Source organism: Trichoderma gamsii (genome assembly GCF_001481775.2).
Source record: "Trichoderma gamsii strain T6085 chromosome Unknown Scaffold_19.2, whole genome shotgun sequence".
Lineage (NCBI taxonomy): Eukaryota > Fungi > Ascomycota > Sordariomycetes > Hypocreales > Hypocreaceae > Trichoderma > Trichoderma gamsii.
The window spans coordinates 595,703-612,102 of record NW_020171356.1 but is presented as its reverse complement, the minus strand read 5'-3'; the positions used below and the strand labels follow the sequence as shown (position 1 = coordinate 612,102).

General features: G+C 52.0%; 6 protein-coding genes across 6 annotated transcripts; 3 read left to right on the top strand and 3 right to left on the bottom strand.

The window, feature by feature from the left end:
- Positions 1 to 2,281: 2,281 nt before the first annotated feature.
- Positions 2,282 to 2,818, top strand: TGAM01_v205976 (hypothetical protein; the record flags this gene model as incomplete). Its single annotated transcript, XM_018802931.1, has 1 exon — positions 2,282 to 2,818. The coding sequence occupies one exon, from the start codon at positions 2,282 to 2,284 to the stop codon at positions 2,816 to 2,818; it is 537 nt and encodes a 178-aa protein (XP_018663697.1).
- A 595-nt stretch (positions 2,819 to 3,413) lies between these two features.
- Positions 3,414 to 4,336, bottom strand: TGAM01_v205975 (cytochrome c oxidase polypeptide IV; the record flags this gene model as incomplete). The annotated part of the gene is made up of 4 exons (XM_018802932.2): positions 3,414 to 3,584; positions 3,671 to 3,930; positions 4,036 to 4,125; positions 4,246 to 4,336. 4 exons carry the CDS (start codon positions 4,334 to 4,336, stop codon positions 3,414 to 3,416), a joined length of 612 nt encoding a protein of 203 aa, XP_018663698.2.
- Positions 4,337 to 5,213: 877 nt separating this feature from the next.
- TGAM01_v205974 (hypothetical protein) lies at positions 5,214 to 6,224 on the bottom strand (the record flags this gene model as incomplete). The annotated part of the gene is made up of 2 exons (XM_018802933.1): positions 5,214 to 6,026; positions 6,147 to 6,224. 2 exons carry the CDS (start codon positions 6,222 to 6,224, stop codon positions 5,214 to 5,216), a joined length of 891 nt encoding a protein of 296 aa, XP_018663699.1.
- A 1,059-nt stretch (positions 6,225 to 7,283) lies between these two features.
- Positions 7,284 to 8,494, bottom strand: TGAM01_v205973 (hypothetical protein; the record flags this gene model as incomplete). Its single annotated transcript, XM_018802934.1, has 2 exons — positions 7,284 to 8,105; positions 8,189 to 8,494. The coding sequence occupies 2 exons, from the start codon at positions 8,492 to 8,494 to the stop codon at positions 7,284 to 7,286; spliced, it is 1,128 nt and encodes a 375-aa protein (XP_018663700.1).
- A 1,445-nt stretch (positions 8,495 to 9,939) lies between these two features.
- Positions 9,940 to 12,168, top strand: TGAM01_v205972 (hypothetical protein; the record flags this gene model as incomplete). Its single annotated transcript, XM_018802935.1, has 1 exon — positions 9,940 to 12,168. The coding sequence occupies one exon, from the start codon at positions 9,940 to 9,942 to the stop codon at positions 12,166 to 12,168; it is 2,229 nt and encodes a 742-aa protein (XP_018663701.1).
- A 3,069-nt stretch (positions 12,169 to 15,237) lies between these two features.
- On the top strand, positions 15,238 to 16,371 carry TGAM01_v205971 (hypothetical protein; the record flags this gene model as incomplete). Its single annotated transcript, XM_018802936.2, has 1 exon — positions 15,238 to 16,371. The coding sequence occupies one exon, from the start codon at positions 15,238 to 15,240 to the stop codon at positions 16,369 to 16,371; it is 1,134 nt and encodes a 377-aa protein (XP_018663702.2).
- Positions 16,372 to 16,400: the final 29 nt, after the last annotated feature.

The window sequence follows — 16,400 nt, the reverse complement described above, 5'->3', positions numbered from 1 at the left end:
GACAAATTCATGAGCCCAATGGGTAACCTACTAGGTAATATCGCAGAAGTAAGTGATTTCGGGCTCCACACGCCAGTACCATTCGTACTTAAGCAGAAGAGGGTGATTGTAGAAGAAGCTAAATCGCAAAGGTCAGTTGAACCGCGTCTTGGCTTTGCACGTTGCCCGAGTTGCTCACCCAGAGTAGAAACGACACATGAAGTGGTAGCTCTCCATGCCACCATACATGACTGCAGCATCGCCCTGCTTGGCAATGCCCTCCTTGGCAACTTTCTCGTCAATCCAGTCCGGGAAGCCCCAGGTGCCTGGCTCGACCTTGCCAAACTCGACGGATCCCGACGTGTAGTTTCGCACAGTCTCCTTGAAATTATCGTCGAATTCGGCGTCGTTGAGGAAGACGTAAGGGTAGTGGTACCATCGGTTGAAATGTCGCTCCATAGACTTGATGGACTGGATCACGCCATCAATCTCCTTGTTCCTGGCCAACACAACAAAGGCAGCGTTGGCTCGCGGTTGTGAGGTATCGGGCTCGAGGCAGCCGGTGACGAAGACCTTGTCATGTTTTTCGCTGATTTTACTATACGCAGAAGATACCACAGTTAGCAGCCTGACGCAGGAAACCGATGCAACAGAGGCAATATTCTAGCATACCGAATAGCTGGCGGCGAACCAGCGGGCATCAATATCCTGCCTGGAGAGCTGGGATGCCTGACGAACAGCACCAGGATGAGCACAACCACCAGCACCGGGAATACGAGCACCACGCCCAACGGGATCGAAACCGCCGAGTTGCCGCGCAGCCGCAGCGGCCTCTGGAAAAACGCCAATCTTGATGCCAGGCCTTTGTTTTTCGGCCGTTTCTCGTCTGAAGTTGGAAGCCCATGAGAGGGTCCCGCAGACCCCTTTCGCCGGAAAATGTCCATGGCGACTAGCAAACAGCCCGCTTATGGCTGCAGACACAGCAACAGCAACAACCCAAAAAAAAAAAAGAGGAGGGGAAGAAGAAAAGGAAAAATTTCGTAGCAATCGGCTCGACAGAGGGGCTGAGTCGTGGCCTATGCTCGCGTCGAATGCGGTGTGGAGAGGCGGCAGTATAGAGAGGCCAGATTGATTAAGGCACGAAATAGTAGACCCTTGGTAATCAGGGGTGGTTTTGGCGTGAGTGTTAGATTAGATTGTCGATACGCCGTCAAGAAACACTCATGCCAATCGAGCAAGTAAAAGACCCGTCTCGTGTGTCTATCGGAGGGCCAAAAAGCAGACACGATCGTGGGTTTCGAAGCACAACGCCGTCTTGCACCCTTGTTTTTTGTCCTCTTTTTTTTTCTTCAGAAAATGAATGCGCCTCTCGCGGGGCAGCCGGCCGCAATCGCACAATCTCCAATCTCCAATCGCAGAGTCTCGCACCAAAAGATAAGGCCCCTCGCAGCGAGAAGCGTCGCGCTCGATCGTCGTCCGTCGGTTGAGGCCAGATCAGGAATGGAGGGAGGTTCCTGGAATTGCTGAATCTTTTTTCTCCTTCCTCGAAAAGGAGGGAGGCAGTTTTTGCTAATTGGAAGGCCTCGCCCTCTAAAGCAGCGCCCTCTAAAGCAGCGCCCAGACCGCTGTTGATTGGGGAATTTGCGTCTGATTTAGCGTGGTCCGGCTAATGAGTCTGGGGCGCGAGGCTTCGATTTTCGGGGACCAGAGGTCAATTGCTAGCACTGCCGTTGGAAGGGTACCTTCACTGCTACGGGGCATTGCACCACGCTGCATGTACAGCATATCAGCAACCCCCAAAGCAAGACTTGCAAGTCAACAACAGTAGCGCTATGGCCCCGTTGCGTCGCCACCACCTAAACAGGAATTTTCCGAGACAACGCCAAACAGACCGGCGGAACATCGATTTTCCCCCCTTTTTTCCACGCGGCACAACGCCCGAGTCTCCGCCGTCCAAAGGGACCAAGACCCGTTTATCCAACTACTGAATCCTCTCTCCACACCGAGATCTGAAGGCGCAAAAAGACAAAAAGTGGTGATCGCGCCCGGGCTCGAACCGGGGACCTTTTCGGTGGTGTCAACAGATGTTGTTAACGAAATGTCATGACCAACTAGACCACGCAACCATCCTATTATCTGATTGGATGATTTCTGGCCGCCGCAAAGAGCTGTATGAAGCAATCGACACAGCTCGACCCTCTGCTAGAGGTGGTTGACCTCAGAGCAGCGACTCACGATTTACTCTTCTGTTCTTACACGGAACGACTCGAATAGCGCGCGTACGCAACAAGCCAGGCCCAGCATGTCACAAAAAATCAACTCAAAGAATCTCTCGTACAACTCTTCCCTCCCGCCCTTTCTCGCTGCTCTCCGCGCCCAGGCATCCGGGGCTTCGGGTCCAGATCCCATCCTTTCAGCACAGCGTCGAGGAGGGAAGAAGAGATCAAGCAGCGAAGAAGCGGAAGATGCCCCACTGATTGTGGACGAAGAGGGCAACGCTGTTGATGACCTGAAAGTCAACAAAGACGGCACCGTCGAGGAATTACCGAATGGCAGCAGCAATGATGCGACAAAGGACGGCGATGCAGACACAGCGCAAAGCAAGACGAACCTGAGCGAGCCTGAAACGGCCAAAGCTTCAATAGGAGGGAGGAAACGCAAGGTTGGCAAGGTGATTGGAGAAAACGCTGAGAACAGTGAGCCCGAGACTTCTACTGCGGACAAGAGGAGTGAGCCAGTGAAGAAGGATCAGAAAGATGCTGAGCAACAGGCTACCAACCGGAAGCCTAAGAAGAAGGCAAAGAAGATCAAGCTGAGCTTTGACGAAGAAGAGGGCTAGCTGATGATTGGACAACAATACGAAAGAAGAAGCATCACGTTTTAGCAGGCGACAATGTCGAGTACCAACAAAGCTCTTCGTGCACTCTCCTAGAGACACTCTCGGAGCAAATAGCAGTCCTCAGATGTTGATACATGCCTATGAGTTACAATTCGTCGAATTGGGGTAAAGGAGCTCTACAAACTCGGCAATTCCGAAACTAGGAGCTCGGTGGAATAGCTTCTATCACTGCAAGAGCTGCATGATACGGCGCATTATTACTGATGATACAAGGCTCTACTGCGACGGCGCAAGAGTCATAACATCACTCTCTAGAACACCAACCAGGCAATGGACGCAACTTCCAGCGTCAGCACTAGATATATCAAAAAAGACAAACAGGCCTCCAGTCTTGTCAATGCTTGTGATACACATTGAAACGAAATCATCGGTATCTACAGAATACACAGCCGCTTCCCAACCTCTCGCGGGCACGGCACTTTCGCCCCTCTTGCCGTCTCTACGCCTTTGATAGTACATCTTTGAATCACCTTCCTCCTCCTGCCATCAGTTTTATATCTTCCCCTTTGTTTTATCGCCATCGTGTGCATTACATTTACTGGTAGCGGTACTCGGGCTTGACGAAGTCGGCGAAGGTCTTGGGCTCGGCAATCTCCTGGGCGTGGTGGCCGTGTCCGTGATCGTGGTGGTCCTCGGGTCCAATGTAGTCCATCTTGTAGACGCCGCCGCACTCGGGGCATCGCTCCAGAGGACGCTCCTTGGAAAGCTGCGCATTTCAGATATCCACCGTTAGCATGTTCCATTCCCACGTTTCACGGCGGCCATATATAAGGATCCAATGATTTCACTTACGCCGAGCCAGACAACGGTGTGGGAGTCGGCGGGGTAGCCGGTGCAGCCAGCAAGCTGCTCGTCGCCGGCGGAGCGCACCAGGATTGGGTTCTCCATGGTTCCCTTACGGCTGGCGTCGAGGGGTCGCATATCGAAAACGTCAACACCCTCCATCTTTCCGAGGATTTCCAGACGCTCAAGACCGGTGGCTTGCTCGAGATCGGTAGGGACGGCGCCGGGCTGGCCACCGGGTCCGATGAGATCTTCGTCGGTCTTGACCTCTGCAACGGCAATCAAGCTCCCGCGTCAGCGATTGTCATGCCACGATGACCAATGCATAGCCATATATATATATATATATATATATATGCATAGGAACAACATACCGGAGATGGTCTTGTAAGTTCCAATCTTCTTCTGGGCAGTGCCGGCAAGAGCAGCAGCCTGCTCACTGGGGGTTGTAGGACCAGCAGAACCTGTATAGAGCCCGACCTTTCACGTCAGCCGCTTATTCCATCGCATCCAAAGCCCAGATTTGCATCCTTCTTCTTCCTCTAACCCAAAACACAACATGTTGAGGAAAAAAAGTCACATACGGCGAGCAATAGAGGTGGTGAAGCCGCGAGCAATGGCCGGAGCGACGGCGGCGCGGCGAGCCGCAGCAATAGCAGTTCGTTGCAAGAACATCTTCGTTTCGAAATTCCCGAGAGGTATTGGTGATTCGGAGGGGGGGGGTTCGGATTCGAGGTTTGGAACGTGGGGGAAAAGAGGCTTCGTTTCGTTCGAGGGATTTGCCGGATGGTCTGATTTGGGAACCCATGATGGAGTAAGAAAGGCCCCAGTTTGGGGCAGGGAATTGGCCAATCAGGAGGAGTGGATTGAAAGCACGTGACTAAGCTGTTTGATTGAGCTGTGCTCTTTTGCTTCAGTAAAGGTGGGATTGCATCATTGTGCCTGCTACAGCTTGGAGAAGTGTTATAAAAGCTATTTTAATACATGATTATCCTCAGCCGCTTTGGTATAATGTATTTTAATCCCTTTATAGCAGCCTCATCAATTTGCATGTTGTAGGCCTATGCTGCCAACCTTCACTACTAGCTCAAGAAGCTATTCCCTTCCTTGTACAGAGCTTCCAAGTAGCTAACCAAGAAAGCACCACCTTGCAAATATAAAACTTTACAAAATTGAAATTGTTGTTAATGAATATTCGATATCTTTTAATCTGAGATAGGGTCCCTCCATAAGCACATCATCTGCATCTCCCAAGAACAGGAGGTGGAAGCGCGCATTCGAAGCCACTCGGAATTCTCACCACCACAGCTTAGCCATGAAGACCATTCTCAAAATCAAGAAAATAAAATTGTCTCACACAATTCCCAGCCCAATACTAACCAAAAGAGCATAGAAAATAAAATAAAACATCGCAGATTCTCCAGTAGTAAGTGCGCCTTACGTTCACCTTTTCCCCCAAAGCATACGTAGCCCTTGCACATTCAATCCTCTGCTGAGCTTCCTTGCCAGATTTCAGGTCCTCCAGGCTGCTAGATCTCATGTAAAGCAATTATTACTCGTTCTCGCGTTGCTGAGCTTGCTGTCTTTGTCGTTGTTGCTGCCTCGCTCGGTAGTCGTTGACGCCGTTATAAACGGAGGGCACTGCATTGCGCCGAGCTCGCTGTGCTCGCTGCGCTTCCTTCCGTCTAGCCTGCGCTGTCGACGCCTTAGGAGCGCTGTTACGCACATCTGCACTCGATAGTCTCGGCGTCTGTCTTTGGACGTTCCGGATGGCGGGCCTGAAGGGCAGATGCGTCTGCCGGCCAACGCTCCCGATAAACTTCTTCTTGGGACCATAGCTGTTGAGGAGGTGCCTTTCGCGAGCCGAAAGAAGAGCCGCCTGCCGCATGACGGTATCCTCGTATCCCTTTCCCTTGAGATCGTTGGTATCATCACCGAGCCTGTAGACGATTGACCGAAGAAAGCTCTTTGGTGTGTCGCCGGGCATGACGAGCATGCTCGCTGCCTTCTTGATCACTCGCCATCTGATAAAGTCAAATGGATCCATGCCAAGTTTGCCCTGATTTTGCAAGCATTGAAGGTCGGATATCTTGCAGGCAAGCTTGTACATGGGCTCCATTTGGCAAAGCCCTTGCGGAGGAAGACATCGCTTCCCGATAATCTGGTTGGGGTGGTATCTGCCACCCTCTCCAAAGATTTCTCGGATTTTCTTAAACTTGCTCGCGTTATCAGACAAGTGCTTCAATTTCTTCGCCAGCGCCTCATTGTTAGGGTCAAGCCGACAGAGAGCTTGTGCTTCTTGCTTCAGTACGGCTTCTGGACCTTCTCTCTCCAGGAAGGCGTTGAGCGAATCCCATGAGCTCTCCTAATACTCATGAGATTCGTTAACTCGCTGCACCGGAGTTCCCCGAAGCAGATGCGGCTCCAGGTAAGTCTTTCCGTCTGGTGAAAGCTTGTATATCTGTTCAAAGGGGGTCTGGAGTACTTTTAGGAGGGTGGCTTGATCCTCTTCATCGTCCAGGCAAAGATGAGTAATGCCCGTTTCTGGATAGAAAGCTGCCATGATGATAGCTGAAGAGGGCGATGATACGTTAAAGTTTTCGGCGGCCGATTGGCAGTGTGTTTTGATGCTGTGATCAAATGCATTAGCACGTGAATCACGTAGAGGCGCGCATAATTCACTCAACATACACTGCGATGAATTCGTCCGACAGTGAATCACAGGGCAACAAGGTATGCGCATAAAGCAGAAGAGCGCCAAAAAATTGCAATCGTCCCTTGAATACTGCCGGGATAGAGCTGCTATCACTGTGCTGTCGCCAGTTGGGGATTTTGAGTTGGGTTGGGCTGAGACAGAAGGCCGTTGCTGTAAAATGTAGTAACGAGGCAGGACGATGGATGGGTTGAATGAGGAAGATGAAAGGTTCAGAAAGAAGAATGGGAAGAAAGCAAGAAATATTTGTGCTTTTATGTTATGCGTGTCCTCACGTGCCTGGCGACTCTATTTGCAGCTGGCGTTTGCATCGACATCAAGTGGCAGGCAGGTGATGGCAGATGACGGTCGATATTCACTTGCATGGGATCAGGGAGCGTTTGGCTTAAGTAAAGTCGGCAGGATAAGACCGTAGATACCTAGCGGGAGAAGTTATTCAGCACCCCAATTCCAATATCCAACACCCCAGGTATAGTTCAACAAAGCAGCTAGACCATATATCACATTAAATTACTAGGTAATCTATACATATACACTCGAGAGTAGTAGATAGAATTGGGGTGCTGGATACTAGTAGGTACCTAGTAGTTTCTTCCAAAGTTTCACATCCCATCCATATCGTACCACCACAGGCCAGGACAATTCAAGAGGCGGCAAACCCGATATGGTGAACATGATTATATATTATATCTATTATTCGACTTGGAAGCCATTAAGCAAATCCATTTCGTTTCCATCCTTCAAGTGTAGCATCAGTTGTTATCAGATAGTACCTAGGTACATGTATTCTTGCATCGATACTCGTCCCCCAAATACAAAGCGCCATCCCCTCTTAGCCACCCAACTTAATCGCCTCTATAAATCAACCTCTCCAGCTAAATATACATTCACATCCTTAGGTCTCATCCCTCACAGCTTCGCCTCAGCCTTCTTCTTCCATTCAAGCCCCTTCTTCGACGGCAGCGCTATCCCGTCCTGGTAGCCGCTCGCCACATGCTTCCCCTCGGGACTCCAGATCCTGCTCTCCAGCAGTCCTCGGCCCGCAGAAGTCCTCGGCCAGCACACCTCCTGAATCCACCACCCATCGCCCTTCATCACGGCCTCTTCCGCGTTGACGTGCACATAAAACGCATACGACAGACTCGCCGCAGATCCGAGAGTGTAGCCCCAGCCAAGATGGTTGGTCAACATGATGAGTCCGTTGCGGTCCGCCTCAAACGCATGCGCCACGATGTGCGCATCGGGGTCGTCTTCGGCAATGGGCTTGTGAGGCCGATACAGGATGAGCTGCCGCCGCTCCGGGGTGTCCTTGTCGGCGTTGTAGGCCGTCATGTCGACTTTGTACATGTCCAGCATCGGAAAGCCCCCGTGGCCAGCGTTGGGAAACAGATCCGTGACGGCCTCGACGTCCAGCTGGGGACTGGCCTCCCATTCGTCTGGCGCTCGCTGCGAGAGGATATCGGCATATCGTTCCTGCGCAGACTTCATCTGCTTCTCTGCGGGAGACGCCATAGGACGCTTGAATGTTGTCAGGCAGGCAAATCGGACGTCTCCCAGTGGCCGATCAGCGTCAGACAGCGGGTAGGGGCCTGTAGGTTGGCTTGATGCCTCTAGAGGCTGCCGCGCCTGGACAAACTTGGTTGTAAATGTGCGACTTGAGTGGACGTCTGTCACGTCATACACAAACGGCCGATCCATGGCGCCGGGTTTTGTGAAGACACCTTGGATAGACTGCTCGGATGTGGGTTAATAATTGTGATATATTCCCGCCAAGAGATGTTGAATCAGAACTACTCAAAGGCTCGTAAACTCACATGGATGCCAAGTTTGCCTGCTCCGTGGCCAGTTTTATCCTCCTCCTGCACCGCCTTCGCCGCAACATAGGGTGCTTGGGCATAAACGTGGCCTCCATACGCCGCGGGCGGGAAATCCGTCATGTTGCCTTTCTTAAATCCCTTCGGATTGAGTTTCGACCAAGGCAGCTCTCCCGCAGGTCTCCAGGCCGGCGTATGGCTCATGAACCTCTTGACACCACTCCTAGAGCTGCTGTCGGGGACGCGCGAGAACTTCATCGTCTCGGAAAAGTCCCTGCGGACAATCGCATCCTCGGCGGCGGCCATTGTGAAATTTGGTTTCTCTGTACCTCTGTAGCGTGGTGTATGTTTGCTCTTGGCCTGCACGGGTATCCCTTTTTCCTATGTATACATTATCCCAGTGTCGTCCGTCCAATCGCGAATCCGCGCGAGTATATGTAAGGGCACAGCCATCGTTATAAGAAGCGCTTACACTGCGTGGGGAACCGAGAACCGGGGTCGATCTGGTCTCAGATGGAGAGTTGCACTGAGCCTCGGCTCACGTTCGTAACCGCTAGCTTGGGAAAACCCGCGAAAGCCCGCACCGCAGAGTTGCAACGGGCGCACCAGTTCAGTGAGCATGTGGATCTTTGCCAAGTGCCGCCAGACTTTGATGAGTTATAGGGGATTTTGCCTCTGATGTGCCTGGAGCGCAGCAGATGGTGCTGTGTTACGCTGCGTCTGGTGAATGCGACTGGCTGCAAGTATGGCAGCACACGACTTTAGTTGCCTAGGGAGTGAGCATCATCGCGATACTGGCTTCGTTGGTAGCACAGCTCAGCTGTTTATTCAAGGCTGGTAAAACGTCAATAAGAAGGCTGCGGTGATTATCTAAGGCTGCGGTGATTTTCTAAGGCTGCGTGTGCAGTGGAATCGACCGCTGTGCTAAAGAGCAAGCAGACGATTCCACTATCTAAAGTCTCACACGGAGCTCGTCAGTCCAGATATTGACCAACTAGGAAATACGTGGGCCAAGCATACAGGAGTCTAGTGTTAGATAACCCACAAACTCGGAGATCACTTTGACAGCAAGTTAAAGTGCACATTCACAAGACTAACTTGACTAGTGGTGAGTGGCCTATAAGGGGCAATATGATGACTTGGTGAGCTGACAACTTATTGCCAAATCGAGCGGCAAAGGCTAGATATGGTATGCGTGGTGATATTGAGCATAATTGTCGAAAGTGACAACTCAAACGCGAATGAATACACGAGTTGCGACCCAACGGATCGACCCAATCGCATCCAGAATTATCCCAATACGGCTAGCAGATAGATAAATGAGCATATCTTCCAATGAATATGCCAAAGATGGAGAATGATCTATGACTTCAATCACTATTTGGAGCACAACTTACCCTAGACCACCGCCTAAAAATGTCGTGCTTTTGTTTTGTTTATTTGCCATTTCCAGACAATGGGGGTCGCAATGACCATGCTATTCATCTATAATTCTAATTCAATGATATCATCCAGCTGAGCAACCTCGCGGTTACAATTGAACTTTATTCCTTGCCACCCCTCCCATGTCTCAATGCCAACGTCAAAGCGTCGTCATAGATTCTCGCGTGCAACCCTTGTTGATTATGAGATGCCTACAAACGCCCACTCCCTCTTGCTCACAACAAACTTTCATCTGAGAACTTCACTTTCACCGCAATTTCCAGGCACATAATCATTAATTTCTGCCTCACACACTGCTTCAGCACAAAATGTTTTCGTGGAAGGCCCTCAGCAGGCCGTCCCAACTCCGCCATGACGAGGAACATCAGCCCCTGCTCCCTCAATACAACGAGGCGACAGCGAGACAGACTCGCCTCCATGAGAAGCTTCACACATACCAGATGCTACGGGCCCTTTCAAATGGCTACATGCCCTCCACCGAACAAATCATCACGCACCTTCGCACCTTGCTGGCGGCCGACGTGCTCAATCCGCAGACGCCTGGCCTGAGTCCCTCGGGCAGGGCGCTGATTCGGACAACGCGCATATGGCTCAGCGAGCTGATTGACCTGATGAAGTCCAAAAATTCAAAGGACCAGATCCAGGATTTTCTCTGGTACTTGACCAAGGCGAGACTGGAAGTAGACGTAGACACGTCGGGAATACAGGCCAGGGCTACGATGGCGAAATGGAAGGCTGATGCGATGGCCGCTGTGGACAGCCTCAAGACTGTTGGATCGCTTTTACTGACTAATTCCGATTTCCGAATTCTCTTGACAGATCTATCTACGGTTTCACGGGAGGTTTTTCGGGATACTGCCTTTTCACTGAGTGACGTGGCCCACGATACAGGCAAAAGGCTCGAGCCAGCAGAGGAAGAACAGCAGGCCCTTAAAAAGCCCGGCGGAGATGAGCAGCCCGCGCCTTCAACGGAGGATCTGCAAGGAGAAGTCATGGAAGTAGCTCAAATCGTCACGAGTGGCGCTGGCGATGTGGTGGGCACCGCGGCCCGCAGTGCTCGGGATCACCTCCAGGGAGAAGAGCAACAGGCCCTGACATATCGCCTCAAGCAAGCCGTGCTGAAGCTTCGCAAAAGGCCAAACTACTCAGACTCCGTGTCTACGATATCGCTTCTCCTCAGGCACTATCTCAAGACTTACGCCCGTGCAGCCGCTACTGCGGCCGATGCCATTGACGCTGATATCAACATCAACCCAGAGGCCAATGAAGCTCTGCGTGATTTCTGGCAGTTGATTACATCATTCGGTAGCAAAGACGCTTGGGATCAAGTTGAAAAGTCGTTTCACGAAGTTGCGGAAATTGGCGAATCCGATCCCGCGTTTGAAGATCTTGTCGACCAGGTCTCTAAACTGGTGCAGGATATCATGATGGACCCAGACTTCTTCGGTAACGCGGAGAAGCGTTTCGAAGAGGTTCGCGATAAATCGAAAGAGCTCGCCACGGAAACTTCCATCAGAGACAAGCTTGACGACCTGCTCCGTAGCTTGAGCTGGGCCTTGCGCTCTGTGAGCGAGGATGCCGAAGTTACTCAGCTCTCGCGTAGTTCAGCTCGCATTGCGCGCCTCATCTCGCCACCGGATCAGTACATCAACAAGGAAATGACGTCTGATTTGATCAACGTGTTCGTCCCAGTGCTGTTACAGGCAATTCAGTACGTGCCAATTCCACGGCTCGAAGTTTCGACTCCGGATGTGGATTTGCTTGTCGAGAATCTAATCCTGGAGCCTGGTCGGACAGTCAACAATTCTTCGTTTTTGCCGTATAGGCTACAGGTTTCGACTCGGAATGACCTCGACATTCGCAAAGCTCGCTTCCAGATCCTGTCAACCGTCACGTCCGTGGCTACGATCAAAATCTCGGGACTGTCTATTGCGGCAGAGGATCTGGGATACTGGGTGCAGCTGCATTCTGGCATCCTAGGATTTTCGGACAAGGGCCTGGCGAGCATCGAATTGGACGAGCGTGGCATTGACCTCATTCTGGATATCGAAATCGGCCGAGACCGACTCGAGAATATAGTCTCGCTGCGCAGAGCCAGTGTTCGCATCCACCACCTCAACTACACCCTCCGCGGATCCAAGTTTTCATTCTTTGGCTGGCTTCTCAAGCCTTTTATCCGACCAATCGTCAAACGGGCCATGGAGAGGAGCATCGCCTCCGCAATCGAAGACGGATTGCACACTCTGAACCGAGAGCTCGTCTTTGCCCGAGAACGTCTGCGCGCAACCCGAATCGCCAGCCCCGAAGATTTATGGACGTTTATCAGAGCCGTGGCCGCTCGACTCGTTCCCAGGCCTCATCCAGATATCGAAGCTCGTATTGGCGTGCGTCCGGATATATTCCGCGGCAAATACGCCCCGGGAAGCCTGGTGGAGCTCTGGGAGCGTGAAGCCCAAGATGCCAGTCAGAAAATCTACGAGTATGAGAGAGGCGGATGGCGCAATGACATTTTCGGTGTGCGGACTCGTCCGGCGTAGCTGGCCTTTGGAAGAAGCAACGAGTAATCAAAGGGCGGGCCTGCGGCTTTGTGTGACTGACTCGTCATATCCGGTTGTGGGTGTACGGCATTGGGAAAAGAAAAACGACCTGCGGCGACGGCACAGCGAACTTTTTGCTTGTACAGAGTAGGTATCCCGAATGGTTACGTGCAGTGCCAGTATTGGCTGACACTGGATTGAAGCAGCGAATGGGAAAGGCTGGTCGTGCGAAATAGCCACCATCCATAATCGGATATAGCGGATTGCTTGAGATGTGGTTTGTTGCTGATCAATCGTCGCCTCATCGGCCCAGATCCCCCAGGAATCGCCGTCCTCGACTCGGGCAGCGAGCAACCCCGCGATTCCCCAAATGTTGGGCCGGAATATTCTTAGGCGGGCGGGCACATGGCCAGATCGGCTTCTCAATAGTCCTGAGCGGCTTCTTGGCCTTTTTCTTTGAATCTGGGGATTGGAGGTAGAGCATGAGGTTAATGCAGCGCTGAGTTGGCGGGAAGAGTTTCGGGTGACACAGCAGCCTTGTTGAGGGAGTGGCTGGATATACTATTGGATGGCGATGCTGGCAGATTCGGGTAACGGCTTGTTAGCTTTGGTCGAGGTCGAGGTCGAAAGAGGCTGCGGGTGCTACAGTAGTAGAAACTACCTACCTAGTAATACTGACTATACTTGTCATTCGGTGACACGATCAATAATATGACGGACGATTAGTCTTGTGAGCGCCATCTTCAGACTTGTGGGTTAAATTAGGGTGTAAAATAAGGTCATACAATGAGGAGAACTAAAACGGGGTAAGAATAAGACAAGAGCCAGAAGAGTGAGAATGTCTGTTGGGACTGGGTTGACAATGTCGACATCCAAGTAGCAAAAGGAAGGTCTAGAAGGATGGAGCCTCGCGGACAAGCAGACGAACCGCGATTCGACAATGGACCATCCACTGTTGAGGACAAGCCACTTCCTCCCCCAAAAAGTGATTTATCACCGAGCCGTCGTCTTTGAGTGGCCAGAAGGCAGTGGTGTGGCATTCACCACTAGCGACTAGCCAGGGTCGTTGTCGCTGGCCTTGTGATGAGCGTGACCACTTTCTCAGCTGCACCGTTGGTTGGATCTGGGGCTGGGCCTGGAAATTTGTCTGTTCTGATGCGAATGAATGAATCCCGTGCTTTTGACGACGAGGGCGATTAGTGGCGAACGGGTTTTGCTGCTGCTGCTGCTGCTGCTGCTGATGTTGGCATAGTAGGTACCTAGGCTGCTAGGCCTGGAACTGTCTCAGTCTGGATATTGCGAGCTTGCCCATGCAATGCAGCGTACGAGCGGCCTATCATGGGGGAGCAATATCCCAGGGCAACGATCCGATTCGACGGCAACGCCTCTGTTGGTGTGCACGATGCAGTAGGTTCAATGCTCGTTACACCCGGTTTCACAGAGGGAGAGGGAGTGAGTCCCTTAAGATCTGTATCAGTGAGCTGATGAGCGGTATACCTGTACCTGTGCTAGCCGATATCAGGGCAATAAATTGAGTTTTTCTTCTTTACAGGGAAGATGAGGTAGTATGGATGATGTCAAGATGCAAGAAGCATACTTTGTAACCTACCTCCTAGTGCCCGTGTAGCACAGGTGCTAATATCGACCTCTTTGGCGTGTCTCTCGTGATAATGATGCCTTTGTGGCCTCACTGGCAGTGCAAGTAGACACTCTACTACTACTATTAATAGTAAAAATAATCATGAGACACTATATGGAGAGACTCTTTTGTCTCGCGCGGATATGCACGCCGTGTCTCATCCCATCGTGTCCCGTCCAAGCCGCACTGCTCGGGTTTGTAAAAGCGATGCTGGCCGCCAAAAGGCGAATCCCGGTCGCAATAAAACCCCCTGTTCACTCCAGAAACCGCAGCTTATAAAACTGCCCGTTGACTGCAAGAAGACGGGACGATGATGTCGTCTTGCAGCAAGAATCCTGAAGCTGGGGGAATCTATTCCTCCTCTCCAGCAAAGGGCTAACATACACACATACACACACACACACACACACACACACATACATAATGCCTGCGGTGTTCGTACGATGGATGCATCGCCCAGCGTCCATCCAGCTCGCAGCCCGCACCTCCAACACGCAGATCGTGATCCCTGCGATTACTATAGCCAGCAAGGCTCTGCGCGCTTCTCTCTCGTACTTGGACTTCCCCGGACCATGGAATGGCCAGAAGTGGAAATCCGCTGCGTTGGCACACACCACCCTTCAATCCCTGTTAATGTGCGTTGGTCCCCTTTTATTACCAGTAGCTTTTTTTTTTTTCTATGTTCTTCTCTATATTGCGATGTAGCATCTTCTTTTGGGCAAATTAATTATTTCGAGGCGTAAATAATTTCCTGGGATTAGGTAGGTAGGTAGCCACACAGAGAGAGACGGAAAAAAGAAGAGGGGCGAACCCGTGGCTTCGGGACGGCTGGATTGGATTAAATTTGGACCTCTGCTTTGCATGAGTCTAGCTTTTCCCTTTCTGGGCGGCACGAACATGATCACGATGCAATTGGGGCATGGCTTAAGCCCGTCGTCGAGAAACGGACTTCGCTTTAGCTTTAGCTCGTTTCGAGGCTTCGGTCAACAGCCGCCCCATATTCAGTCAGTCCCCCAGCAAAACTCCCCGCTTTATGATGCGGCAGTCTCCCAGCATCTGGGACGCTTGGAAACACAGACCTCACTTTATGTGTGGGAGACACAGCTGGCCATCGACAGAAAGCGAATTCGTAAGAGGAATACCTGTTTGGCTTTTCTGCTTCCTGGAGCAGAGGATACGGAACGGGATCTTTGTACTCGTCTCATTATCATTGCTGCTATTTTCCTCGTCAAAGGTGGGCAGCAGACCTCGAGAGCCTGTCTTGTGCTGGTCTCATGCCGCTCGGGCCTCACATCAGACATTCTGCAGGAAACACTACTCAGCCTGCAGCAGATGAAACTGACTTGTCAAGTTGAACCACTAGATCATAAGAGCTGGAATTGCCTGGCCGCTGGCTGTTCCCACCGCTACTTGTTTGAACAGCTGGCAGTATGCAAAGCTCGCTCGAGCCGGTGCAAACGCTAAGATGTCATGACCCTCTTGAGGCCGGCCGCCGTGGGCGAGCGAGGCCAAGACAGATCAAGGCGCTGTCCAAGCGCAAGAGCTCCGACTTTCTGCTCGAGGCGGCGCCGCATCTCCAGCGCCTCAAGAGCAGGAACAGCAAGACTAAGAGCAAGGGCTGGATGAAGCTCGACCTTGCTCCTCTGCCGGAGAATGTTATGCAGTTTACGATATTGAGTCACAGCACGCAAAAGGCCTTTGAGTTCTCACTTGACACACAATGGGCGTACAGGGGGACAAAGCGCTGTCGTCTGGGTTCTGACGTCGAGGGCCCCAATACGGCCACCATCAGCCGCAAGAAGCGTCGTCTGAGAACGCAGCTCATCACCAGCCGGCTGTCTCAGCCCTTCTCTCAGCCCGCCACGCACATCTTGAACCGCAATGGCAGGCAAGTCGGTGATCGGCGGTTCGTGAAGATGGCCGTCACGCTGGACTCTAGCCGACGGGCGGCGCATTTGCAAGAGACGGCGTACCTGAGATATTCGATTATGAACTGCATGCGCAAGAGGATGGGAATTGCGAAATCTCATGACTCGGCCAAGACAGGCCACGGAGGGTCGTCGGTGCGGCAGAGCATGGACACGTACACCAAGGCGCCGTGGCAATCTCGAGACGTCACGGCGGTGCCCGAGGCAAAGGCAAACACTGTCGAGACCGGTCCAAAGGGGTATCAAAGCCCACAAGTGGCGCTGAAGGACGCCGCCGATGCCCAGTCTGCTGAGACACTTGTCAAGGTTCCGGCGTGTCGCCTGTCGAAACCCAGAGCTCTGCCGCTTCCTTCTGCTGATGCTGATGCCACGATTGAGCGTAGCTCGGCGCGCATCGACTCGACAAAGTCTCCAGAGCCGAGGCCGCCGTGGATTTATGACGATAGTGAGGAAGACAGCTTTGCCTTTCTTCACCTGGACGAGGAGCATCTGGACGACGATGCGGACATTTATTGCGACTTTGATGCCTTATTCGGGGCCAAGGCGACTTCGCCCGATCCGCAATCCGCTTCGGAAGAGCATACATATGAGGAGTACATGGATGAATTAGACGGCATATCTTGGAGGTTGGGCTGACATTTTTTTTTTTTTTCCTTTTGCATTTA